This window comes from Caretta caretta, chromosome 15 (genome assembly GCF_965140235.1).
Source record: "Caretta caretta isolate rCarCar2 chromosome 15, rCarCar1.hap1, whole genome shotgun sequence".
In the NCBI taxonomy this organism is placed as follows: domain Eukaryota; kingdom Metazoa; phylum Chordata; order Testudines; family Cheloniidae; genus Caretta; species Caretta caretta.
In genome coordinates this window covers 24,103,682-24,130,585 of record NC_134220.1, presented here as the reverse complement: position 1 = coordinate 24,130,585, position 26,904 = coordinate 24,103,682, and the positions used below count along the sequence as shown (strand labels likewise).

The 26,904-nt window shown below is 43.7% G+C and overlaps 1 protein-coding gene across 2 annotated transcripts; it reads right to left on the bottom strand.

The window, feature by feature from the left end:
- Window positions 1-390: 390 nt before the first annotated feature.
- DHX37 (DEAH-box helicase 37) lies at window positions 391-26,828 on the bottom strand. 2 transcript variants are annotated; one of them, XM_048821139.2, is made up of 27 exons: window positions 26,631-26,828; window positions 25,144-25,313; window positions 24,027-24,139; window positions 23,362-23,689; window positions 22,264-22,412; window positions 21,443-21,535; window positions 20,699-20,795; window positions 19,877-19,990; window positions 18,252-18,353; window positions 16,861-16,975; window positions 16,388-16,483; window positions 15,734-15,804; window positions 14,746-14,890; window positions 14,354-14,430; window positions 13,801-14,033; window positions 12,685-12,796; window positions 11,736-11,842; window positions 10,408-10,596; window positions 8,218-8,342; window positions 7,702-7,818; window positions 7,306-7,478; window positions 6,746-6,860; window positions 5,766-5,903; window positions 5,255-5,349; window positions 5,086-5,159; window positions 2,779-2,876; window positions 391-1,643 (listed from the first exon to the last, which is right to left on the bottom strand). In XM_048821139.2, exons 1-27 carry the CDS (start codon window positions 26,731-26,733, stop codon window positions 1,561-1,563), a joined length of 3,432 nt encoding a protein of 1,143 aa, XP_048677096.1. In that variant the 5' UTR covers window positions 26,734-26,828; the 3' UTR covers window positions 391-1,560. The 2 variants fall into 2 exon arrangements, with proteins under 2 accessions (XP_048677096.1, XP_048677098.1); XM_048821141.2 differs by lacking the exons at window positions 391-1,643; window positions 2,779-2,876; window positions 5,086-5,159; window positions 5,766-5,903 and adding an exon at window positions 5,925-6,091 and having other exon boundaries at window positions 5,257-5,349.
- Between the last annotated feature and the right edge of the window lie 76 nt (window positions 26,829-26,904).

The following is a 26,904-nucleotide window of genomic DNA, read 5'->3' as shown; positions in this document are numbered from 1 at the left end:
AACCCCAAGAATGCACAACTGTTCCTTGCGGCCAAAGGTCTCACTCTGAATGTGTGTAGGGTATGCTAGGGCTGTCCTTTGCCACCTCCCAAGTGTGCTTGCTGCTTCCTTTCAATTCCCAAGGCAAGGGCAGAGGGTCCGTCAAAGGTGCATTCTGACAGGCTCACTGCAGAATACAGAAGGGTATCGATCAGCCAGACCAAGGGGGCAGAATTGAGGGTATGGAAAAGCAGCCTCAACCCCAGTGGCTTAATCGGTTAACCGTTTAAATGAAATATTTTTAGTCGTTTAAACGGTTAATTTTTAAAATGGTATTTACATCCCTAATAAGGGCATGTCTAGCACTCTGCAAACCTGTTACAAAGAACAGGAAAAATTAGCCAGCAGATATAAAAGAAATAGACAATAGTTTTAATTCACAAAATCCCCTTTCAAAATATGAACAATTTTTACATTTTTTTACAATGTATAAACAGTTTCAAATAGCTATTTATGGCCATATTTCAATAACTGCAGGTCCATGGTCTCTACTAAGGATAAAAAAACACCTATTTTATACACAATAGCTCACCACGTTTCTAGAGATACACACTGAACAGACCCCAAACAAAGCTGCATCAGCTTTTTCCACATTTAAATATATCTCCAGTTTAGTTTGGGATGCTGACTTGCCTACGCAAGGAAATCATGATACCCTTTTATGATGCTTTAATATAAAAAGTGAGCCTGATTTAAAGATTATATCTGTAAAATAATCTAAGGCATCCTCCCCTTGCCCTATATTCCTTTTCAAAAAGAGTTTTGCACTGTACAAATTGACAATACAAATAACCCTACAGCATTTGCTGACCAATTGAAATATGACCAGCACCAACTGGATTTTTGGCAAGACACACTGTGTTGTCTAGCAGGACAGTAGTCTTGGCATTCTTCCCCACTGAGGCTAGACGCAGGCAGGCTGGTTGCAGAGGGAAGTTGCAGGGAAAAAAAAAAAAAACAGTTGGAAAAAGTGATGAGACAGGAAAGGAATTAAAAAAAAAGAAAAGAGAAAAAGTGGCTTGAAGGTGTGAGGTTTGTGGCTATCCTGGTTCTGTGGTGAATTCAAATGACAAAAAGGAATATTGGAACATGAAGGGGCTATATACTCATTTGTGTCTTGAACTTCAGCTGTGCATATGAGGCGTTCATCCTGGATGACCAGGAACACTAGAGAGATTTTTGGGTTTTTTTAAGCTACAACATACCACAGTCACATATACCCCCCTTTACTTGCTCAAGTCAAGTACTCTACACATCTACTATAGTCCGATTGACTAATATAGTCTAAAAAGAAGCTTTTAAGAAAAATCAATTAAATACAATGGATAAAGTTACCCAAGAGATAATAAATATTACAAAACACCCTATCAAAAACAGCTGGTAAGATGTCCTCCATTAGTAAATCAGTCTCTCCCCACCAAAATATGGACTTTCCTTTTTTTCCCCCAAGTCTTCCCTCAAAAAGGGAGTTCTAGAGAAGTCTGAGATAGGGATTATCCATAGAAGGGAAATCTTGACAATTCATAATGTCACAGGTGGCCAGCGTTTGGCTACGTCATCATGCATAACTTCAGGGATCCATTGGCAATACGCAGACAGCAAGTCTGAAACAGAAAGGTATGAATCATCAGTCCACGAGTCAAAAATAGCTAACAGCAGAAGAGGGTCTACTAGAAGGCAGGACTAACAACTGGGTCAGTTTGATCATGCTTTCAAGAGTCTGTAAAAGAATTAAACTCTGCTTACAGCCAGAGAAATAAAAACATAGCAATGGAAGGCTGGATTATTTTAATTTCTCTGTTGCACTGTGTTTTCCCACGAAAGACCAAAGAAGAAACTCCTTTGCACACATTCATTGCACAAATCTCAGTATTCAGGGCCACAAACTTGAGAGAGAACTTTTCTCCTTGAGAAAGGTACAGCTGAAGTGTTGGGGCATTTCTGCTTTTTTGTGATGAAGACAAATCATCATTAAATCCAAATTAAGGCCCTGATCCAACAGAGTACTTATACAAGTGTGTAGTACCATTAATTTTGATGGGACTATTCCCAGGTTAAAGATAAGGCCCAGGGCTCAAGAGTGAGCAGGAGAACATAGAGAGGTACAGGACTGGAAACCAGGACCTACTCAAGGCTCTCTCTGGGACCTTATACAGGCCACTACTCTGCCTCAGCTTCCCCACTTGTAAAAATGGGGAAAAATACTTGTCTGACAGTTAACGCTTTTAAAGTGTTTTAATGATCTAAAAGTATAACAAGAATGCAAGAGTTATTGTTAAAGTTAATACTGGGAATCCTGTTAGGATTTTTTTTTTACTCCTTGCAGCATCTGGTATAAAGGTCAAATTATTTGGTATGCTTAATATTGTGAAAAATAAATTTAATTGGCACAGGATTCTTCTTATATCATGGCCACTTTGTGACAGAGCTGCTACAAAATCTGCTTAGCATCATTTACAAATCCAGACAACTGTATGACAAAAAAATAATCTTTTCAAATATTCATTTCCGGAGGACAACAGTTTATGAACTCTCCTAACTCTTCCAGTCCTACTGGAAGACCAAAACCACAACTTGAACTTCCCTAATGGGTAAGACACTGAAATGATTGCTAATTTCTCTGGCAGGGTATTGTCTGTTCCTTTTGTAAAAGTTCGAAAGACCAGCTCTGCTTGAAATCAGATAAGAACCCTATGCTGGAATGGTTAATCGCCACCACCCAGCAAATGGATCACTTACACCTGGGATTTTTTTTCCACGCAGCCAGCAAAGCATCACGACTATCAGCACTTTCTGAAACAAGAGCCGTCAGCAGGATTTCTGTCCGTGGCTGAAGCCTGAGTGAATTCCAAAATGAAAGGGGATCAGATATAGATGTGAGCTACGTTCATTTATTTAACTATATTATGGCTGCATCTCTACTTCAGTGCTTAATGTTTAGCGTTCTGCATTTGTTTTATGACAATACTGGTTAGAGGTTAGACGTAGACATAAAACATGTAACCTATGACTAAAGGGACAGTCCCAACTTGAAATCTACCACTGTTGTATGCAGGGTTGCTGTAGCCACGTTCGTCCTAGGATACGAGAGAGACAAGGTGGGTGAGGCCGTATCTTTTATTGGACGAACTGTTGGTGAGAGGGACACAAACTTTCAAGCTACACAGAGCTCTTCTTTGGTCCTGGGACAGGCACTCAGTGTCACAGCTAAATACAAGATTGAACAGGGAGTTTAACATAAGTAAAAAGAAAAGGCGTACTTGTGGCACCTTAGAGACTAACAAATTTATTTGAGCATAAGCTTTCGTGAGCTTTCATGCATCCGATGAAGTGAGCTGTAGCTCACGAAAGCTTATGCTCAAATAAATGTGTTAATCTCTACGGTGCCACAAGTCCTCCTTTTCTTTTCGCGGATACAGACTAACACGGCTGCTACTTTGAAACCTAGCATAAGTAGTTAGCACATATTCAAGGTGAAGTGGGCCGTTAACGCCCCTGTAGTCATAGGATAAAAAGGGGGTGAGTGGGTTCCAGATTGTTGGAATGGGTCATAAATCCAGTGTTTTTATTAAGACTATGATTTTTAGTATCTAGCAAAGTTATGCATTTAAGCTCCCAGGTTCGTCTTTTGAAAATGTGCAGGTTTCCTTTGAGAATGAGGTCTGATAGGTTAGATATAGAGAGAGATCACTTTGTGAAAAGGTCTGTATTCGCAAAAAGAAAAGGAGGATTTGTGGCACCTTAGAGACTAACCAATTTATTTGAGCATTAATATAAATTGGTTAGTCTTTAAGGTGCCACAAGTCCTCCTTTTCTTTTTGTGAAAAGTGGCACCCACAGGTAACAGGGTGTTGCTGTCTTATCTTTTTCCTGTGTGAGCTCATTTGAAAGTGTAGTGATTGTCACTCTCATAGTTGCTGGGGCATTTAGTGCACCGGATGAGGTACACCGCATGTTATGATAGGCATGTGTAGGTTCCATGGATCTTGAAAGGTGTGTTGTGTACGGCGGTGCTGATCATTGATAGGGTCCTACCAAACTCACGGTCCATTTTGGTCAATTTCAGTGTCATAGGATTTCAAAAATCATAAATTTCAGGATTTCAGCTATTTAAGTCTGAAATTTCATGGTGCTGTAATTGGAGGGATCCTGACCCAAAAAGGAGGTGTGTGTGTGGGGAGGGAGGGGGGGGGGGTTTGCAAAGTTATTGTATGGCAGGTTGCAGTAATGCTACCCTTACTCCAGCGGTGCTGCTTTCAGAGCTGGGAAGCTGGAGAGCGGCGGCTGCTGGCTTGGACCCAGCTCTGAAGGCAGAGCCGCTACCCGCAACAGCGCAGAAATAAGGATGGCATGCAGCCTGCAGAGCTGGACCCTCAGTCAGCAGCTGCCACTCTCTGGCTGCCCAGCTCTGAAGGCAGTGCAGAAGTAAGGGTGGAAATGCCATGCCCTGCCCCCCTAAAATAACCTTGCAACTCCCTTTTGGTTCAGGACCCCCAATTTGAGAAATGCCGGTCTTCCCCGTTAAATCTGTATAGTATAGGGTAAAAGCACACGAAAGACCAGATTTCACGGTCTGGGACACATCTTTCATGGCCACGAATCTGGTAGGGCCCTAATTATTATACTGCTACAATGTCAGTGTCACAAAAGGCAAAACCTCTTTGGAACTTCTATTTTGTTAGACGACTGAAAATGGTTTAGCTGGCTAAACTGTGAAGAAAATTAAATACAGAGTCCCAGAGACTGATCCTGCAAATAGTTACACACAAGTAATTTTACTGGCACCAATAATCCCATTGAAGCCAGCGTAACTACTCACATGTGTAAGTCTTTACAGGATCCTTACAGTTCACCAGTGTCCCTTGATAAAGGCCACTGGCCTTAGGTTTACTAAGACAATTTTCCTTCTCTCTCCCTTTAACAATTGAGGTAATTATCTTCATGCTCTTCCCAGTTTGGAAGTCCCTCCCTTTTAAGAAGGCTCAAGTGACTAACACCACTCCTGGCTGGCATGACCTTGTTTAGCTGATTATTTTAACAACTTACTTGGACCATGTCTTCAGCATTGTGAGTGGACTGGACAGCAAACAACGCTTATAAGAGCCCAGCTGTTTAACAATCTAAAATAAACATTAGCATTCGTTAGACACTTGCCATAAAGTAAGAGGATGCTCCAAAATGTAAGGGGAAACCATGCAAGTTGCAATACACTTACCTTTCCTTCCAGTAAAAATTTGGCAAAGTATTTGTAGCGATCAATACCCTCTGGGTAATCTACCTCCACTGCTGGAAGCTGCCAGCCTACTCGATCTGGAAATACAGGTCATATTAGGTCTTCTATTTAATTCTCAATGTGCATTCTCCCATCAGCGTAAGGTTGCAGAGCACAAAGAGACATTGCAGGCATTTAGAGAAATGCACAGCTAGTAACAGTGACATCAGAAGTCCTCCGGTATAGGACAGGATGTGACACACATCACAGCAATCCCAGTGCCAAGAGGTTGGTATTCTAGCAGCTCTACGCTAGCTCTGGAGAACTCAATGGAGATACATAAGCCGTATCAAGGCACGTACAACATTGACAACTAGCAGGATTCAGTCCTTTTGGACATAAAGAGTTTTTATTTCATGGCCTTACAGCCAATAGGGCAACACAGAGCAGTTTTCAGGGGAATGTAATATACATCAGAGCTACATTCCAACATGCTGTGCTTCAAGAAACTTACAGAAAACACTTGGTCTGTGGCACCTTATTCTGCCTGTATCCGGGCAATAAAATGGAGGAGGATTTTCCAAAGGTTTCCCAAAGTGACAGTACGGAGGTAGCAGGACTGGGATCCATTCAGATTCAATGGCCGAAACACCTTCAGAATGAAAACACATACCACAAAATGAAGCGTCTTTGCCGCCTTCAGAACAATCTGTTCAGTACTGTTTACGCAGGGGTAATGTTCAGTGAAACTCGCATTCACTGGAGGCGAGCTCCTCAGACAGGTTGCCTCAGGGTCCATTTGAAAGTATCCCCATGGATTCCAGCACAGTTTTGTTTGACCTAGAGTCAAAGGAGAGCGGAGAGGGACTCTAAGCCCTTGTTTCAGACCCAAGGCTCACTCTCCTGCCCCGTACCATTTTGTTGGGTGGGAGGGGAGGCAGAATCTGACTTGATGGAGCCCATTTCTCTTTGGCTGGTCTGTGGAAAGCAGCTGCCAGCCATGAGGCTCCAGCGCCTCTTTTGACCACCTGGCTCCTTTGAAAAAGGTCTTTCTCCCTGCTTAGGGCAGTCAACTGGGGGTGGGAGGAGAACCACCCGAGCAGTCGGAGAGAACGCGACGTGCAGCTGGATGTCGGTTTCCCAAGCCAATCCAACTCTGCACCTAGGAAGGGAAAGACCACCAGGAGCCAGAGGGGGGATGGTCTGGGATACTGTGAAACAAGGAGGAAATCAGCAGCAATTTTCATGGCTGCCTCAGGGAGGCCCAGAGCCACCAAGGGCTGGCAGCTCTGGAGGCTGTTTCCAGCTGGACAGGGCTCCTTGGTCCTGGGGATAAGTCAATGAGAAGTTAGTCGCTGCCCTCTACTGATCCCCACGCTCCTGGCCAGCACCAAAGGGCAGGTGGGACTTGTGCAGCGAGCAAGTGAAATGCTCTGATTCCACAGTAAACTGCTGGGCGGATCTGAAGACTGAGGAGGAGCTGAGCAATCTTACCTTTCATGTACATTTGAGTAGTTTCAACAATTTCTTGATACACCACAAACTCTGGGAGTTGTTTGAAGAGGACAGAATTGGGGTGGATAAAGACAGGGTCATCCAGCAGAGGAGTCTTAAAGAAAGCACAAAGGGCTCGAGATGAACGGTAGCATGGAAGGAGACCGTGATTATTAGCAATCCAGTTCCTTGAGAGCACCTAGTTTAAATCCTTCACCAATTTACGATGTTCTTTAAGTGATGGAGATTTTTGGTAACACCCTGGTTTTCTGCATCACCTTCCTTCTAGGGACCTCACAGCACTTTGCAAATCGCCATTCATTACGTTTCCTAAAATCTTGACGAGACACCATAGAAAATAATCACCCCAGACTGGGAGTGGGTTACCTGCAGCATAGAAGAGTTAACTTCCTATCATGACACTGGAGCAGGGCTGGGAACAGAGCCCCAATCCTGCGTTTGGGCCACGAGACCATGCTCCGCAGAGAACTCTTATTTCTAAATCACAGAGTTACAGGAGGAGGGTGATGGTCAAATTGAGCCATGCCACTCATCTTTACCTTGTAGGCATTTTTCCATTTCTCATCCAGAAGTTCCTCCGCCTGGATTCTTCGGGCAATATGGTCCCCTAACCCCGCCAACACTATCTGTCTCAAATAGGTCACCTGGGTCTCCGTGGGGGGGTTCATTTTTGGATCAACGAAGAGGCCAGCATCGGGGCAGACTGAATTCACTGAGGAAGAGCAAGAGTAGTTAAGATAAGTAAATACTGTCTTCCTCTCTAAAGCCATGGATATTTGTCACGGAGACTTAACCTCCAGTTTAGGGTTTACGAAAAATACCACTGTGGTGAGCCACAGAGCACGGGCTATGCTGCTGGCAGCATAAAAGGCTGCACCGTGCTGAACAGAGAAAGCCCAAGCCCGCAACTGAGTTATCTGCTGCTAAACGTTTACCTGCTGTTGTTAGCTGCCCCCGTAAGCGCCTGATTTCCACCATAGCTTTGTATCGCAGCCCATTCGCTTCACAGAATTTAGGAGTGCACCCTGCATACTCACAGGCCCCCACAGCTCCTGGAAAAGAGTATTTATTCAGCAGGGAAAGAACAAAGAGCTTTAACAAAACAAAACAGAAAGCCAACTAGCTTCCCAAAGATGAAATTGATTAGGCTGCAGAACATTTCCTCACAGTGGGGTAGCGAATCCCATAGTTTCTATCTATTCAGGTTTGCTCATTGGCTGGAACTAGCCTGGAGGATGCACTGATGAACATATTACAGAACACCAGCTTCCAGAGGGCAAGAGATGGACTACAGGACTCAACTTCTATGAACAGCAAGTCTCCCTCGTTATACGGCATTTCCCTTTGCTGTGGCACTATGAATCCTTTAGCTTTGTATATCCGATTACATTGATTGAAATTAACCACCTCCCCGCAACAAACAGTATGTTCAAGTCACTGGCAATAGATACCTAACATCACCATGAGGTCTCCTAGCTTTTGAAAAGGCCCTTGTCCAGCCCAGATCCTTCGCATCTGTATAACTCTTGCTTTCTTCCCCTTGAGCTTCTCCATCTCTTCTTCACTTACAGCTGGTCTAAACCAAAAACACAATCAATACACTTTAAACCTTCCTAGCAAGCACCAGAAGCCATGTCAAAGCAGCCCTGTATTTTCCCTTCCAGAATCACTAACCACCAGACAGACTGATGTAAAATTGGTAGCAAGAAGCTGTTAGGATATAGATATTCAGGCCTGTCTGTAAAGGCCTATACTCTAAGAATTTAGGTGTATTCTTATCACTTGGCTAGTGATAGAGGTATAAAAGAAAGAATCAAAACCACTGTCTGCCAGTGTAAGGGCCTTCTCTTACTGTGACAGTTTGTGGCCCTGTGCTTAGGCTCAGGCCTTTGGCTAAGCAGCAGAGGCAGCCATAAGCTGGGAAGCGAACGGTCACATCCTCACATTCCAAACTAGTCACATTGAAATAAGGTGCTATTGGGCTGTTAGGCACTATCAGGACAGGATTGTATTCCTGTCACCTCCAGAGAAAGGGAACTGCCTAGAAAATGTAAAAGGAAACTTAGTTTGATAGCATCCTGTCTGGCAAGAACTCACTTATCAATAGCTGGGATGTGAAATCCTCACTTCTGTATTGTTTTGTCATTATAGTTCCCACTTTGCTGTTGTTTGTCTGTATAATCTCTGTCTGGTTCTGTGATTGTTCCTGTCTGCTGTATAATTAATTTTGCTGGGTGTAAACTAATTGAGGTGGTGGGATATAATTGGTTACATAATCATGTTACAATATGTTAGGATTGGTTAGTTAAATTTCAGGAAAATGATTGGTTAAGGTATAGCTAAGCAGAACTCAAGTTTTACTATATAATCTGTAGTCAATGAGGAAGTGACTGGGGGGGGCGGGGGGGGTGGGGGTGGGCATGTGGGTGTGTGAGATGGGAACAGGGAATGGGGGTAAGAAAATTGGAATCATGTTTTGCTAAAGGGGGAGATGGGAATAGGGAATGGGAGTAAGGAAGTTGGAATCATGTTTGGCTAAGGGCAGGAATGGGAACAGGGACACAGGTGTAAGGCTTTGTGGTGTCAGAGCTGGGAAGGAGGATACTAAGGAAGGAAACTGGAATCATGCTTGCTGGAAGTTCACCCCAATAAACATTGAATTGTTTGCACCTTTGGACTTTGGGTATTGTTGCTCTCTGTTCATGCGAGAAGGACCAGGGAAGTAAGTGGGTGAAGGAATAAGCCCCCTAACAGAAGCCTGTATAAAACTGGAAGATAAAAAGGAAACCCAGGGATCAGTCGGTTCATTCTCTCAGGCTGATCCAAAAATAGATAAAACCGGGACACTATCAGAAGAAAGCACTGCCCCAGCACTCCAGGGGTTGATCTACCACCTGGGAGAATGGAGTGTGAATGGAACGCCATCCCCAGGAGTATTAAGGAGCTACAACAAAGGATCAGGGACACTGCTGCTGTTGAAGCCGGTGCTGCATCCTATCAGAGAGGTGTACGTCTGAACAGGGTGTTGAGGAAGCCATTGGGCTAGAGACTCAGACTCACCACCATGCCCCTGCCTACATATGGACCCAACTCCCCCGTCCAGCAAGTGAGACTGAACAGCCAGTGAGCGGTTTTAAAAAGCTAAGTCGTTAGTGCTGGGGAATCAGACAGACAGCACGCTGGTCATGTTTAACAGAATGCCCTGCCTCGCCTCTACTCTGATCTCCCCTACAGCTTTCCAACTTCAGGCTACTGGCAGAATGACCACTGATGTCAGCTATACATGGGATACATTTTAGTCTGTTATCTGTAACTCTTCAGCAATCACAAGACAAATGTTAGAAACGGGGAGACAAGATCTTTAGGTATCTACAAGGCTATGGTTTTAATTAATGCCACCAAGCACAGAACGCAGGAGTCAGTCAACGATGCTTCACTGCCACCTTCATGCTTACCTCTATAGGCACCAGTTTCATGGGGTAACCATTAGAGATGCTGTATATAAGGGGTTAAACAAGCATTTCCCTGTCCAGCTTCTCTCTCCAGTTTTGGCTGGTATTCCAGAAAGCAATACCTAGGCACTCTTTAAATAGTATCTGGTGCTAAGGGAACCTATTTGTACTCCAGCTTAAGCCACTCACCTCTCAAACTCCTCAAAAAGCTCTCGAACGGTCATTGCGGACACTATGGTAATGGCATAGGGCAGGCAGTCGTGCTGTTTACTTAAAGCGAGCATCTTAGCGTAGCGTGGGGCCACAGGAAAGGACGCCATGGTCACGCCCAAGGGACTAACTGGACAGCTCAGCTTTGCTATCTGCAGCTCTTTCAGCCTGGAAGAGGCGGAAACCAAGTCATGAGATAACAGCATTTCCCCCCCCTTTCGCACAAGCTTTTTCTGTAGACTTTGACTTGCCAGCTGTTTATTACACACTTGCATTTTTCTCTCTCTGACTGGATATGTGACTTTAGTAGCGACGAAAGACTCCAAATTCAGGCTGTAAATTCCTTTCTTCCCAACACTGCCTCCACCCTGCCCTGCTGGGACCACCTCCAAGTGTCAGGAGGGCTCATTCTCAGTCCCGGGACTCTCAGGGTGTGAGCAAGTGTGGGGATGGCAGCAGAAAAACCAATTCATTTCACAGAACAAGAGTCACATGGTGACAGTTTCTGGTCCCTAGCAGCCTGGGCTGCATTTGAAACGGTCACTTAGGGCCGATTTACCCAAATTCACAGCAAAGGAACTGCATCGGTTTCAATTCACCCCTTTTGTTATTTCATTGCAAGTCTGCGTGTGAACCCTCATTTCAGAATAAAAGTTTCCAATTTTTTTTACTGATTTAGGTGAATATCAAAACAGGGCACTTATTCCAGAGTAAGAGTGGCCACGCAGAAACTCACGGCAAAACAACAGAAGGGTGAATTAAAACTGACTGTTATTTTGCTGCAAGCGTGTTGGGCAGCCAAGGTTTTAGAAATGAAAAGCTTCATATTCCACTATCAATCCACCGAGCTACTGGGTCCCCTTGTTTCACCTTTATATTTAATCGGCACAAACATTACGAGGCCTGGAAAGGCCTCTGAACGTTATTAACCAAGATTTCAGTGGTGCATGAAATGCTCCCCATCTGTAGGGTTTATACAGTGCTTCAAGAGCGGCGTCGATTCAAAGTGCAGTAGAAATCCAAGCCATTAAAGTCTGAATAGCTGGTTTAAACACCAGTTTATGACAGACTAGGAAGTGCAAAGAATTCTGGGAAGTAGCCTGGCTGACAAACCTGCTACAGCATTGATACCCAGGAGAGACGGTCAGAGAACTAGTACAGAAGGGAGACGGGCAAAGCTCCGTCTCACCATCATGTAAAAGAGGATGTATGGAAAAAAACCCACTTATTGCTGCCTCCAGCCACTGCTATAATCCTCAGTAACTCATCGCTGTGAAGAAACTTGTGGGAGACCTCAGACACCCTACCTTCCTGTTTTGGGTGGTTCCTGCAGGGCTCCAAGCGCTATCAGTAGCTCTTCAGCGGCTGCAAGCGCCTCTGTTGGAGGCGGGGTTGGAAAAGGGAAGTTGATCACCTAAGAACACGGGAAGAAAGGAATGTATAACTGACACTGAACAGTAGCATTTAGGTGTAGTTTATCTGAGACAAGTCCTCTTTGGTTTCAAAAGTCAGAGAGGCAATATATTTAGGAGAACTCCCCAGCACAAAGAGAAACAGACACCTGGAAGGTAGTGGCAAGAGCACACAATTAGGAGTCAGGAATCCAGGGTTTTACTCTTGACTGTTACTGAATAAAACTATGGTCTTAGACAAGCCACTTGAAGGCCTTTTCAGAAGTGCTGAGTGCCCAGAACTCCCAATTTAAGGCAATGAGAGTCTGGGGGGACTCGGTACCTCTGAAAAGTAAGCCCTTAGCCTGTGTGTCTCAGAGTACCCCTCTGTAAAATGGAGATATTGCCCCTCATATGGGAGCTGAGAGGCTTAGAGGACACCTGTGAAGTTAGCATACACAAACAATGGACATGTAGGCTTTATTGCTCCTTTTGCATGAACATAACCTCAGTTCTTTTAAGGAACAATAGATTCCATTATTTTCCTTGCCCCATTTTTGAAATCCCAGGTCTGTGCTTCGCTGGCTGTTTTCATGAGACTGTTGCTGAAAAAGCACAGTGCACGCACAAGTGGAGATGAGGCTGTAAAGCCTATTGAGGAGGTCTGATGCAATGCATTGCAAGATCAGAGCCAATGAAAACCAAGCCCTGGGACTACAACATAGCAGTCCCCCCCGCCATCTATAATACAAGACACAACGTATCCTCAAGCCAAACAGGCAGCGGTACGGCAATTTATGCTTATTTCTGGCTCCCAGAAGACATTGAAAGAGTGCTATAACATAAAGCCGGCGTTTCGGCTCACCTTTTCAATGTTTAATGCTTTCATCTGTAGAATCAAGTCTTCCACAGGTCGCCTTGTAATTTCCGGAGGAGAAAATTTCTCAAAGTCACTGAAAACTGCAGATGAATAGAGCCTAATGAAAGAGAAGTGCTGGTTAGGGACTTATATGAAATCTGAACCAACATACACTTCACCGAGATGAAAACAAAAGCAAATAAAGGGTTTTTTTTTTTGTTTTTAACATTGCTTTGGAATAAAAAAAAGTGAATTTTTAAAGGTTTAACCTTCAGATTTTAAAGCATTTTAACCACATTTACATCTAAAATACCACACAAGAGAAATCAATTCATCTTCGTGCATAAAGTATTAAGACAGCATCATTAAATCGGAACTGGACATAAAGCGTTAACAGATATTTCTAAAATCACAGTGGTACAAATTAAGCCAGCACAAGCAAGCAGCTCAGTGCATCTGTCCCTCATTGACCTGCAATTTCATCTACTAGATGAAGTTGTACAGTCAACATATTGTACTAGGTAGCTTGTGGAAATATCACGCTACATCTGTTTCAGTTGAATAAAACATAACAGAAGTGCTGACTATGCTATGATAAAAGTTAAGCCAAGCTAATGGGCTAGTGCCACGCCAATCATTCCGGTCTAGCTCCTCCCACTGAAGTCTCATTCCTTGAGCCAGAGGCAGCTAGCAATGCTGCAGTTAGGAAATCATGACTTCTTCTCAAAACTATAGCTGGCTCTAAAGTCCCATCCAGACCTCCTTTGTTGCAAAGACAGTGGGGAGACAAGAAATTTTCAGGAAGGCGTCCAGGAGTTAATATCCTGCAATCTTTTCCCTCTTTGCTAACATTATCTAGAGGCTATCTTGGGCTGGGCAGTTCTATTTGGATCATTTTAACTGTTCTGTATTTGGGCTGTTTTACCAAGTAGTGCTTCAATGCCTTGAGAGAGGTGCATTCTAAACAAGTGAAGTGCATGAAATGAGACTCAGGGGAGCTGTCCACTACACAACGGCGAGTGTTGGTATTTTCCTTTCATTTGGCTGCCCAACAAACAGAGAATGGTTTTCAGACCCTGACCCCTCCTTTGCAAGAAGCCTATGGAGAGGGAACTGACTAACCTGTAACAGTGCCCTGGCTCCGTGCGGCCAGCTCGTCCTGCTCGCTGATTTGCAGATGCTTGAGACGTCCAGGTGACTCTGAAAGACGAAACCCCAGTAACTTTGTCATAGAAGCGTTTCTTGACTTTCCCGCAGTCAACCACATATTTAATGCTGGGGATAGTGAGAGATGTCTCAGCCACGTTGGTTGCAACAACACACAGTCTTGTTCCAAGAGGAGGAGGTCGGAACACCTGCAGCAAACACAGTTCAGCAGATGTAATGCATTGCACGTAAAGCAAATTAGCAAGGTCAACTCAGATGAGCTAGAAAGACAGAAGCGATCACAATGAGCGTGACCTCACATCACATCTCTTGGTACGTGAATTGAGCAAAAAGGTCAGCAGAGGCCTGTTTTCTCCCCTTCCTGAAGCTCCCACTGGGCCCATTCTGGTCTGCCCACTGCAGGCTATTTCAAGATGCTCATTTTAGCACACAACCCAAGAGCTGCTGCATACGTTCTAAAGTCAGGTATGGAGAATGGTCACTTATTCCTGTGCAAATAATCCTTTACCTTGGCTTGCTTTTCTGGTGCTAGTAAAGAGTAGAGTGGGAGCACGTAGAGTGGAAGGGAAGAATCGGACTTCTCACCTGTCAAGAAACAAAATGGCATTCTTAAAAACATGGCAAGCAAACACTAGGCGTTTCATTCCCAACAGTGTCCTGGCAAACTAAACTTTTATACACCTTTCAACCTGAAAAAAAATCAGATTTTGTATATCACTTCTTTTAAAATTGCCATCAGAAACTCTGCAATGAGAAACCCACGCTTTGTAAATAATGGTTTACACTACACACCCCAAAGTGTTAACACAACAGTTTAGAAACAAAGCAAACAGGACAGTTTCACATATTGGTAAGTGAGGTTTGTTTGACATATGTGGTTTTCATTTCAAAGTATCAAACCTTCCTCCAGTCCATCATCCCCCAAATCTAGGTCAATGTCAGAGCCCACAGCATCCTCATCATCATCCATTTCAGCTTCTCTGTCCTCATCGCCTTCGTCCACTGGCAAAACGGAGTAACTGTTCAGATCGATTTTGGGTAGCAGCTAGAGGCAAGAGAAGGGGGAACCATTAAGCCTTTCTAGATTTAATATAAGCAGTTGTGCAAATCATCATTAAAAGCTTTTAGAAGCAGGTAATAAATGCAACTCTAGGGTCCCAATCCTGAACTTCCATTGATCTCAAGATGCACGGGGGATTGGGCTCTAAATATTTCATTCGTACTACATGGCAGGAACATTAAATCAGCATCCGTAACAGAGGGGATCAGGAAAGACAAGCCGGTTAAATATTTTTAAGGACATTTTGAGTAGAAATGATGTTTTGTACATCAGGTTTCTCCCTTCCCCACAATCCTCCTTCAGGCAATTTTACCTATCAGGGTCTAAAATCAGAGAGCAATATTTTAATAATGTAATGATCTGTTGACAATAAAGTTTACATCACTTACACGGTCAGCAGCCAAACACCAGTTTTCCTCACAAAGGAATCCTGAACCCATCAAGTCCAGAGTTCCTTCCATTAAAGTGCTAATTTATTAGTGCTTCATAGTGGAAATCCATCTCCCCTTCTTGTAGTGCCCAGGGGTGCACTCAAGCCCTCTCCCTCAACCAACCACTTAATGCAGCAGTTGCAAATCTAGATCAAAGTGGGATGGAATTCTTTACTTAAGGGACAGCCACACAACTGCAAGTTGCTTATAAATTGGACCAAGTATTAAAAAAAAAAAAAATTTGTTTGAAAACCTTCCGTTTTCCTGAGCTATATACAAATGACTGAAAAGGAAGTTCAGTGTTGGCTTTCAACAGGGGTAATCTAAATTCCTGCTCTTTTGAAACAATTAACCACTCACATGAGTGCCAATTCCGTTCAAGTTTAAAATATATTACCATAGTTTTCTTCTGTTTGGATTTCTTAAATTTCCTGGCTTCTTCGACTGATTCTTCCTTCTCTTCATCTCCTATGAAGAAGCATGTGGGATTCTCAGAGTGCTGAAAGATGACTCTGCAGAGCAGAGCTTAACATTGTCATTGCCCCAAGGAGCTCATAATTCAAGATGTCAAAGCAAAAAGTAGCCAGTGACCAAGTGGGTGAGGGGGCCTCAGTGGCATTTTTGTTATGTTAAGGAATCACAACATGTCAGTGGCTGAGGGCTGGCAGATTGCTGTGAAGTGGTGCATTTTGAGGAGGACTCTGAAGCAGAGGATTAGCTTGCTGCAACAGGAGAGGATGTGAAAATGATCTTCCATTTTAGGAAACTGCACCATTCTTTGCAAGCTCCTGTAACCACTGCAAGGCTGAAACAGTGGCGAAATGCAATGGACCCTAGGGGAGTTAAGGATGGGGAAATCACACACAACACAGAAAGATCTGTTTTCTCAAAGGTTATTTAGCTGAAGCTGAGTCATCAGCATGTCTCTCAATAGGTCTTTCCAAAAGTTTATTTCTGGAACACTCGTTGCTTAAAACCTTAAAAGTAAACTTTTGTGTCTCCGTGCGATGTAACGGTTAAACACTAGCAGCCCTTTAGTCCCTGGAGTTACCTTCAGTTTTATTTTTACGGAACGGAAAGGCTTTTCTTAGTCTTCTACAGAGCGAGTGTACTTCTGCTTGGCCTGTTAAGAACACCAAAATCCCTCCTGCAACAGAACAGATCACCTTAAATCAGAAGACAGGTAGTTTCAAAAAGAAAATCACAGAACTAGTGCTCACTCTTCAGAGAGGACAATGCCAAATACATCATAACTGTGGAACATACCGCGTATCCCTCTTCACAATTCCTTACTAACACATGAGAGAAATCATGCAGCACACCAACGCATATTTAAGCATAGGCTTATTCTCCAACATCATCCCTTGCAAGGAATAAAGTACAGGAGACAGCGCTGCTGTTTTTTATGGGGTTTTTTGTTTTTAAACAAACAAATTTTAGACCCTAAAACACTTAGACCCTTCTGGGAAACATTTTAAGTGTAAAGAATTTGAGATGCTGAAGAGTTCTCTGCAGCAGTCCTACCTGCGGGTAACATTCGGTGGATTTTACAGACTTTTCTGAAACATTCCCCATTGTAGTCATCTACTGGAGTTCTCTTATTAAAATGAACAGCCACAGGGAATTGCCTTGCATCTACCTAGAAAGGAATACAACAGGAAAGAGCCTCGTTTTACGATTACAGCAGAAGTGGGTTTTACGTACTGTGGCTCAGGGGGAAATCAGAAAGCTCGTTAAAAGCCTTGACAATGTGTCCTTTCACACAGTTAAACAGATATTTCACCACGCCCCATAGAACTGGTTTATATATTTGTTTTAAATAACCTATTCTTGTAAACCATTTTATTTCTTCTCTGTATTTACGCTCACATTTACTGTTTTGACGCTCTGAAAATATGAGTGCAGCAAATCATCTTAAAAAAATAAAGAGAATGAGTATACATGGGCGGTAACCCAGTCCAGCAGTTGCTTTGGTAAGTGTTCTATCTGCAGCCCCAGTGTCTAGCATTGTTAGTTTGAGACCCCAAAGACGGGAAGCTCACTACAACCAATATGTTTGGCTTTTGCCCTAAGTTATAACAGTATTTTTCATACTACAAAGACCTTTCCAATGATACTTTACGTTCAATCAACCAGAATTACCACTTTGAATGGAGACCTCTCTTTCCAGTATAACTTTCTAAACAATCAAGGGCTTAAGATTCCTTATATCTGGCTTGCTACCCACAGAAAACTAGCTGTCACATTTAAAGCAACAAACAGAATAATCGCAAACATCTTGCACTCCTACTAAACACAAACGGCACTAAATTAACACTAAAGTGACTTCAGACTTTCAAGTAAGAATGAAGGTGCTAATCTGGCCCCACGGTGCCTTTCACCTTCTGTGCATGGGCAATATCAGCACAGCTCTGAATACTATGTTCACTGCTTCAGCAGAGCCAACATTTTGTAGGTTACCAAAAATAGCAGACGTTTCTCCAGCCTCTACCACACAAATTGATGACAAGTCAGTAGAATCAGAGACTCATGAGAGCTACTTAAGAGTCCAAAAGGCTTTTTAAAAATTATTGAGTGTCAAAATTTGAGGGATTCCACTCTATGAAAAGTAGAACTCTACTTGGATCGTTTTCTAAACTGTAACCGTCAATGTTTTGAGATCACTTTCTTCAGTGGGAGCTGGAATTCTTAGCAAGAGAAGCTGTAAAAAATACATAGTTCAAAACAAATTACAAACAGGACAATTGCCTGCAGTTGCCATCCCTGAAATGACTGCAGTGCTGGCTGAGAGGACTGTAAATAAGAGGCAGCAAAAGGAAAAATGCCTCTATAAGCATCCAGATTTATAAACGAAACCCCAGTCAGACCCCATTCATTACAGCCATGGCAGCAGACGCCACTAGGATGACCGTTACCTGGATAGCAGGGGGAACAGCAGGAAAGAGTTTCTTGTTATCAGTGAAGTCTTCAACACGAAGGGTGGCAGACATAATGATCAGCTTCATAGGTTGCCCTTTCTGTGGAAATGCAAACATGCAGTCTTACGCTGCAGTCTGGCCACTTGTAATCGCTTATGTAGCACTAGACACGCGCACGTGTGCTGCCGTAACAGACACCAAATGTAAGCCTCTGCCCCAAAGCCCTCACAGTCTGAAAGGCACAAAGTGCAATACAAGGCCAAATGACAGTACAGACAGAGGGCTGAATACTGTGGTCCTTAGACAGACAAAAATCCTATTCGCAATCCTGACTCTGCCACAGACTCACCAAGAGGCCAGCCTTAAGCAAGGCACCGAACCTCCCGCTGCATGTTTGCAAAGGTACAATGAAAACAGACTCCTAGGAATGGTCATGCTGAAGTAGCCAAGTGGTCCACTTACTCCAGCATCCCTGTCTCCACCAGTGGCCAGTACCAGGTATTTCAAGGTATATAAGAACATAAGAGCGGCCATACTGGGTCAGACCAAAGGTCTATCTAGCCCAGTATCCCGTCTTCTGACAGTGGCCAAAACCAGGTGCCCCAGTGGGAATGAACAGAACAGGTAATCATTAAGTGATCCATCCTGTCACCCATTCCCAGCTTCTGGCAAACAGGCTAGGGACACCATCCCTCCCCATCCTGGCTAATAGCCATTGATGGACCTAACCTCCATGAACTTATCTAGTTGTTTTTTGAACCCTGTAATAGTTTTGGCCTTCACAACATCCTCTGGCAAAGAGTTCCAAAGGTTGACTGTGCGTTGTGTGAAAAAAAATACTTATTTTTGTTTGTTTTAAACCTGCTGCCTATTCATTTCATTTGGTGACCCCTAGTTCTTGAGTTCTGAGGAGGAGTAAATAACAATTCCTTATTTACTTTCTCCACACCAGTTATGATTTTATACACCTCTGTCATGTCCTCCCTTAGTTGTCTCTTTTCCAGGGTCAGTCTTATTAATCTCTCCTCATATGGCAGCCGTTCCATACCCCTAATAATTTTTGTTGCCCTTTTCCGAATCTTTTCCAATTTGGTGAGGGACCTTGTCAAAGGCTTTCTGAAAATCTAAGTACACTATATCCACTGGATCCCCCTTGTCCACATGCTTGTTGACTGCCTCAAAGAATTCTAGTATATCAGTGAGGCATGATTTCCCTTTACCAAAACCATGGTGTAAGGTAGATGTAAGATTCCCCTAGGGGAAGTCTTTTCCTAATTGTTGGCTTATACCTTGAAGGATGAGGGTTTACATTCACATGTAATGGTGAGTGTCCTCACTTTCTGAATAAATGTCTAATTTTAAATCCCCCTCAGTTCTTGGACTTGATGTCTTGTGGCAGTGAGTTATGCAGGTTAAATGGGTACTGTGTAACAATTTATTTCCTTTTTATGTGTGTGTAAGTGTTTTACCTGCCCGTTTCATGGAACATCCCGCAGTTCTTGTGATATAACAAAAGACAAAAGCGGCCCCTTATCTTCCTTTTCTTTGCTATTCATTATTTAATCTAGCTTCCTCATACTCCTCTTTATTCATCTCAGCACAACCACCTCTGCTTTTGTTACCTTTCCACGAAGGGGCACGATGCGAGATAGGAGGCCGATCAGGATATCTGTGTACACGCTTCTTTCATGGGCTTCATCAATAATGATCACTTTGTACTTCAAAAGCAAGAAGTCCTGGAAATAAAGACGGAAGCCGAGTCATCTCATCACATCAAGTCAAGTCTCAGTCGGGTCGGTCTCTGCGTTAAGGTTGGGTCAGTCATCGTAGTCATCCTTCGAATCTATCTAGGTTTATATGACCATCCTCATTACTATCCTATCTGAGCACATCACACAATCTTTAGTGTACTGAAATGGATTGTCTTGAAATTGGTTGTGCCTCATGGGGGAAGAAGTAGAGGTGATTAGGGATCATTTGTCCTCTTAACACCTCTGTGAGGTAGGAAAGTGCTATTATCCCCATTTTACAGATGGGAAATGAAGGCACAGTCCTAGTCTAGCCATATTTCACAGTCTAAGTGACTTGCCCAAGGTTACATAGGAAGCCAATGGCAGAACAGGGGCTTGAACCCAGGTTACCCCAAGATGTAGACTGTTGCCCTAATCCCTGGACCATTCTCAGACTGGAGAATGTGATGTAGAAATCCCAACGTCTATTCCTATGAAGGTCAATACAGCAGCTGAAACAAGAACTGTACCTCCAACAAGCATAAAAAGAATAATCATAGACACCTAGTCACCAAAAATACAACTTAAATGCTGAAAGGGGTTTTGTTTTTAGAAAGGAACGCTTGTACTCATGGCAAGTGCTAGCAGGAATGTGTGGAATTTCTCTCTAGAGACATTAAATACTTTGTTTTTTCATTGCAGAAGGTAATCTACCTTCTGAATTTCTTTCAGTAGCACACCATCCGTCATGAACTTAATTTTGGTTTCATCTGTAACGTTTCCTTCATAACGTATTTGATATGACACTACCCTGTAGAGAAAATACATCAGTATTACTCAAACAAAGCCACACACTTTTTTTTTTTTTTTTTTTAAAAAGAGCAAAGCATTATAGACCGAATGTAAAAAGCTGGGAAAGGAAGGAAAGTCAGAGTTCAGTTTAGAATGCTGCCTTCAGCCCAATTCAGCTATGACTTGGTACCGCAGCATAAGGCGCGTGGAAGATCACAGATTGCCTGAGTCTCCGCTTCCCAGACTCTAGCACATGCAGAATGCCACTGTCCCATACAGGAACCTTCCCCGCTAAGAAACCTGGATACAGAATGGCTTTATTTTCAACTAGCCCATTGTTATGGCACACCTGCTCTCCCCTTCACACAGCACAGCCATGTCTCCTTCCCCACCTCCTCATTAATCCACGGGCTCCCCAATGGGAGCTATGAGGGCTTGTTAACACCAAGACCGCCATCGATTTTTCTAGGGAGCAGCAGTGCTGAGTTCATTGAAAGCTTCCTACGGTTCCTCTCTGGAAAGGCCAGAAGAACAGACTGCAACTAATCCGACCCCAAGATAACATCCCTCCAACCTCTCCCACTCAGCAGAAGATTTATACTAGAAGGGGACTGGGTTTTGCTGTTTTTGACTTTCCTGGTTAGCCCCTGATCTTTTGTCCCTTACCTGTGTGAAAAATTCATTTCCCTAGCGACCCGATGAGACATAGACACTGCGGCTACACGCCGAGGCTCTGTGATTCCAATGATGCCATCGGAACTAGGACAGAGGAGAAAAGCTTTTTACAGACAAACCTAGGAAAGAGGACAAGAGGCTTTCCTCCGGGTGGGTTTTGAGGTTGTCTTACCACACCCGCAGGTTCTCCTTTATTGTTGGGAGGTCCAGGTAATCCCTACCAAACTGGCTCTTTTGGAAAAGAAGTCTGGGCTGGAGAGGGAATACTGCAGAAGTGGAACGTTCATTGCACCTGAATGAGACTGAGCAGCAGAAGGCAGGCAGCATCTTGGTTATGCCACCTAATCCTGTAAAAGGGACTGTAGCACCTGACAAGCTGCAGATGGTTTTTCACTACATATGATGGTGTTTATTTCAATTTTGCAAGGAACATGTGGCGTGTCTTGGAGAGATGAACCCACCAGCTTTCCCCCTTAGCTAACCTACCTTCACGGTTAGTGACAAGTATTATAGCCCTACTGTGAAAAACAAAACAGTCATGTTTAAAACACGGTAGCAGTTTAAAAGCTCTAAAATAAATTATCTGGAGGGATTTTTGTGCAAACTAAGGACTGCCCAAAGATTTTTCTCCTTCAAGTTCATTTCACCTCCATCTGATGTAGGCACAATTGCTGCTCATAGAGTTAATAGCACTAACACAGGAGTCTTAAACAGAGACAAAGTTCAAAAAACAGAAAGGGACGGAACTTAACTTAAAAAAAAAACCAAAACAAATTCTCAACAATTTTCAGTATAAGAGAACAGAATCCTACCTGGCATAGCCGGCTTCATACAGAAACTGAGGCACTTGAGTGGTTTTACCACTCCCGGTTTCTCCGCATATGATGACAACAGGATTCTCGTTAATAGCTTCCATGATAACTTGCTCTTCAGCGAGGATAGGAAGCTTTAGTCTCGCTTCCTATTGAAAACAAAACAAACTTTATTTTCAGTCTGTGTGTCTTGATCCCTCTTCTTGCTTTGCTTTTTAATGGGTCAAGCTCAGTAAAAAAAAAAAAAAAAGCTGTATGAAAAAAGTCTGAAAGATTCAACCCACCATGGATTTTCCACTCCAAAAGTCATGAATGATATTTACACACACAGTCCAATACATGTAGGAGCAGAAGTGGCTATAGACCTCTAATATCTAGGTTATTTTGGTAACACTCTGCCCTCCTCCTCCTCCTGGCTTGAAAAGTTTTAAAATGTAGGGTAACACACCACCAGGCCAACCAAGAACTGGGATCAGCAAAATATTCCATCCTGACTTCTCAAAAGGTAGCTGGCAACTCAAGCATGAAACTAAACCAGTCCTCCGATTTGTTAGATTCCATATAGTCATCTAAGATTCTCTTGAGTTTAACAACATTTCAAATGGAAACTCATTCCATAACTCACTATCATATATCTGCTCAATAAGTGGACGCTTTCAAATTTCTGCAGATTAAATCTATCCGAAACTACATTTAGCATAATGGAGAATAAAACCCAGTTTAACAATTAAGATTTTCAGTTCATTACACCAAAAGGGTTTAAGATCTCAGATCACTAATAAATTAAATATTTAGAATTAGTGACTAATACATATGTTTTGAAACAAAACTGAAAGTCGTTTCCTTCTTTATTCACTTGACAAGCTCAAAGCCCAAAGTTGTGTCTCTAACCGGCAACAGCTGGTATCAGTAATACAAAGCAATGCTGGGAATGCACTCTGCACTGTTTGCAGTGTTATCAACGTTAATGACTGATGCAGGTGAATCCCACAAGTCTCCACTCAAGTATTTGCCATGAATTAGTCTGATGGAGAGTGTCACTCCGATTTTTCTTCCTTGAAGAACGTTTATTGTGATGAATCACTAACAAAGACTGACCTGTATCTCAGGCGACCTGTCCACTGGGATGAAAACCGCAGGCTTGGAAGATGGCTTATGAAAAGCTTTTTGATGAGCTGATGTGCTAGGAGGAGCCGGATCACTATTCAATGGCTTCGTAATGCATTCTTCCACCTTTCCAAAGTTAAAGCTGTCAGCGGCTGGCTTTTCAATTGTTTCTTTATGCTCTTCCTCTTCACAAGAACTATCAGAGGATTCAGTCTTCTTCTCAGCCTCCAGTTCCAGGTCTAGTCTGCACCTTTTTTTATTTGCACCACTGATGCTACTAATCTTCTCCGGACATGTGGTGCCTGCTTCTTGTACTGTCCTAAAGCAGAACATTTACACATTATGGGCATTTTCCCCAATATAGCGAGCGTTTTCACACTTCAGATCCTCAAACCCCCCCCCCCCCCCAAAAAAAAAAAAAAAAAGGAAAACAGCTCAAAGAACATGAGGCTGTAATAAGTCTCATTTTCTTTCTACCTCACCATAACTACCAAACTATTTTGGACTTTAAAAAATTTACAAATCTATCAAGTAGTATGTATAGTAACATAGGTGAAGAAGTCATTTAAAGGAAAAAGGGAATCTACGTGCAACACAGAGACTGAGAAAGCAATAGTATGCCTGATTCACAACTGCAGCAATAGATGGAAGTTTACCGTTTGGTCTGGTACATGCGTCCTCCAATACCCAGCTTGGAAGTGGTGTACAGAAGTTTCATTTCAGCCTCAGAAGCCTGGACCTCATTTAACTTACTTAGCAATTCAGCTCGCTACAGGAAAAAAAAAAAAATTATATATATATATATATACACACACACACACACACACACACACATAATCACACTGTTAGAACTGCTGTACCAGCAAAAATGATTCACTTCAAGTTCTATCTTACTCAGCTACCAAGTCAACTGGAGTTTAGCTCGAGTAAGGACTAGAGGGACAGAACCATACTATATTTGCATGCTGGGAAAAACCACAATAAGGTAGAGAGACACGCTATGGAAGTGTTGCTAGTGACCCCATGAGTAAGGCTGGTCAAGGATCTTCATCCTATTTATTTCTCTACCTTTTAATTGATGGAATTTTGTCTCATATTTTGGTACAAGAGGGGTATTGGAGCCTTTCATTCTGACAGTCATCTTGAAAAAAGTAATGTTTGCCCAATGCTTTTTATTTATAAACAACATTTTTCACCTTCAAAATACTTTGCAAATATTAGACAATCCTTAGAATAATACTTCTAAGAATCATCCCTATTTAACAGATGCTCAAAGTGGTTACGTGACTTGTCCAAAGCCGGACTAGACTTCCGAAGTCCTAGGCTCCCAGACCTGCACTCCTGCTCTCTCACTGCATTCTGATATCAGTGGTAGGACTCTACTCAAACTCTGTCTACAGCCGCATGCTGTACCAATAGTCCCCGGGTAGCTGTATACTTTTAGCAAAACAAGCAGCAGTTAAATAGCGAACGCCGTTCCAACTTAAACTGGCAGCAGGCTTCACTGTCAACCTCCCACTGAAATGCATGTGGCAGTCTACACAGTTCTTGACAATGCACTGGACCACAATAAGGTGTCTAGACACTTCTCCTCTGCTCCTGCAAGCTGGTGATAGGCAGATGCTATAAAATGATTCTAAGGAGAAAATCCTTGCTTATATTCCCAGGGAAGCGACTCTGGAATCCTGTTGACAACAGGCCTGTTTAAACAGTTTTCTTTATCACCGACTCAACCACAGCTGGGCAAAGCCTTACGACCAAGATGCAACCTACCTGATTTTTCTTCTCTTTCTGCTCTAAAACTTTCTGCAAGATTTTCCTCTGTTTTTTGCTCAGGGGCTTCTTCTCTCGTTGTGTCTCACAAGCTACTTTTTTCGTCTTTGTCTTTTTAGCTGGCAGGACCAGGGCATTACTTTCATCCACTCCTTTCAGCTTTGCCTCATCTGAAAGTGTCGATTTTGGTCAGTCACATGCCCTAGATAGCTTATTTTTAACAGGCTTATTGCAAAGCTCGCTGATTTTAAATAAAAGGGCAATAGCAACAACTATATTATTGACAAAGCCAGTAGGATGGCTGAGCAGGGAAACAATGCTCCTCTCCTTTCATGGTTATTTTCATGATGAAATCTGTCTTTTCTTGTTTTTGAGTAATACCACCGTGGAAAAAGGTTAAGTTTTCATAATCAAAACATTGTACCAAATAATTCTCCCCTGGGAAATGAGTACTATCCCTATTTTCATAATGAAGAAAGGGGTACACACAAGGTAGGTGACTTGTCCAAGCCCACACACCAAGTTAGCAGCACTCAAAAGCTTTACCACATGGCTCTAAAACTTGCCTTGACTTGGGTCTGAACTTATTGACACCTCTTGTCGCTGCTAAAAGGTAAATAACCCTAGATTTATTTCAGAGGAACAGCCGTGTTAGTCTGTATTCGCAAAAAGAAAAGGAGTACTTGTGGCACCTTAGAGACTAACCAATTTATTTGAGCATGAGCTTTCGTGAGCTACATCGTGAGCATCCGATGAAGTGAGCTGTAGCTCACGAAAGCTCATGCTCAAATAAATTGGTTAGTCTCTAAGGTGCCACAAGTACTCCTTTTCTTTTTCCTAGATTTATCGATAGGCTTGTATCTGAGATTAGGGCAGGTACAGCACAAGCAAATGCACTGCAAGTTTCCCCACACTGCCAATGACAACGTACCTCAAAACCATGACAGATGAAGGTGAGGAGCAACTCAACCTCCCAACCAGTTCATTTTCTTCCAAAGAAAGAGACATTAGGGCTCAACAGGAGTGACTTACTGTGTAAAGGGGTCACGCATTCGGGAAGGAGAGTGAGCATGCAAGGAGGTGAGAGCGTGCAAAGGGGGTCACCCACTCAGGAAGGTGTGTGTGTGCAAGGAGGTATGAGCGTGCAAAGGGCACTCACTCAGGAACGGGAGAGTGTGCAAAGGGGTCACTCATTCGGGAGGAGATGAGTGTGCACAGTGGAGGTGAGGGTACAAGGGGGCGAGTGTACACGGCGAGGTAAGGGTAAGCGTGCCCATTCGGGAGGGGGTGAGTGTGCACGGGGGGGGTGTGAGCGTGCCAGGGGCGCCTCCTCGGGAAGGGGTGAGTGTGCCAAGGAGTCACCCACCCGGGAGAGGGTGAGTGTGCCGGCGGGGAGGGGGCGCCCGTTCGAAGGGGGAGGGGAGGTGCCCCGGGCCGCCCATTCCGGCCCCTCTTCCCCCGGGGCGCTCATAGGGCGCCGGACTCACCTCCCAGCTCCAGCTGCACAGGCTCTGGGGCGGGCGGCGGCTGCCCCCCGGCGCCCCCCGGCAGCCGCGCCTTCCAGTTGTGTCTCCTGCGCGCTTTGCCCATGGCGGGGGCGGGCGGGCAGCGCCAGGAGCAGGGACCCGGCCCGGGACGGGGAAGGGGCCGCCGGCCTGGCTGGCACCCACGTGCGGCACCGGCAGCAAACACTTCCGGGGTCGGCGCCCCAGATCGCGCGAGAGCGGCGGGGTCAGGGGGCGGGGCGAGAGAAAGAGGCGG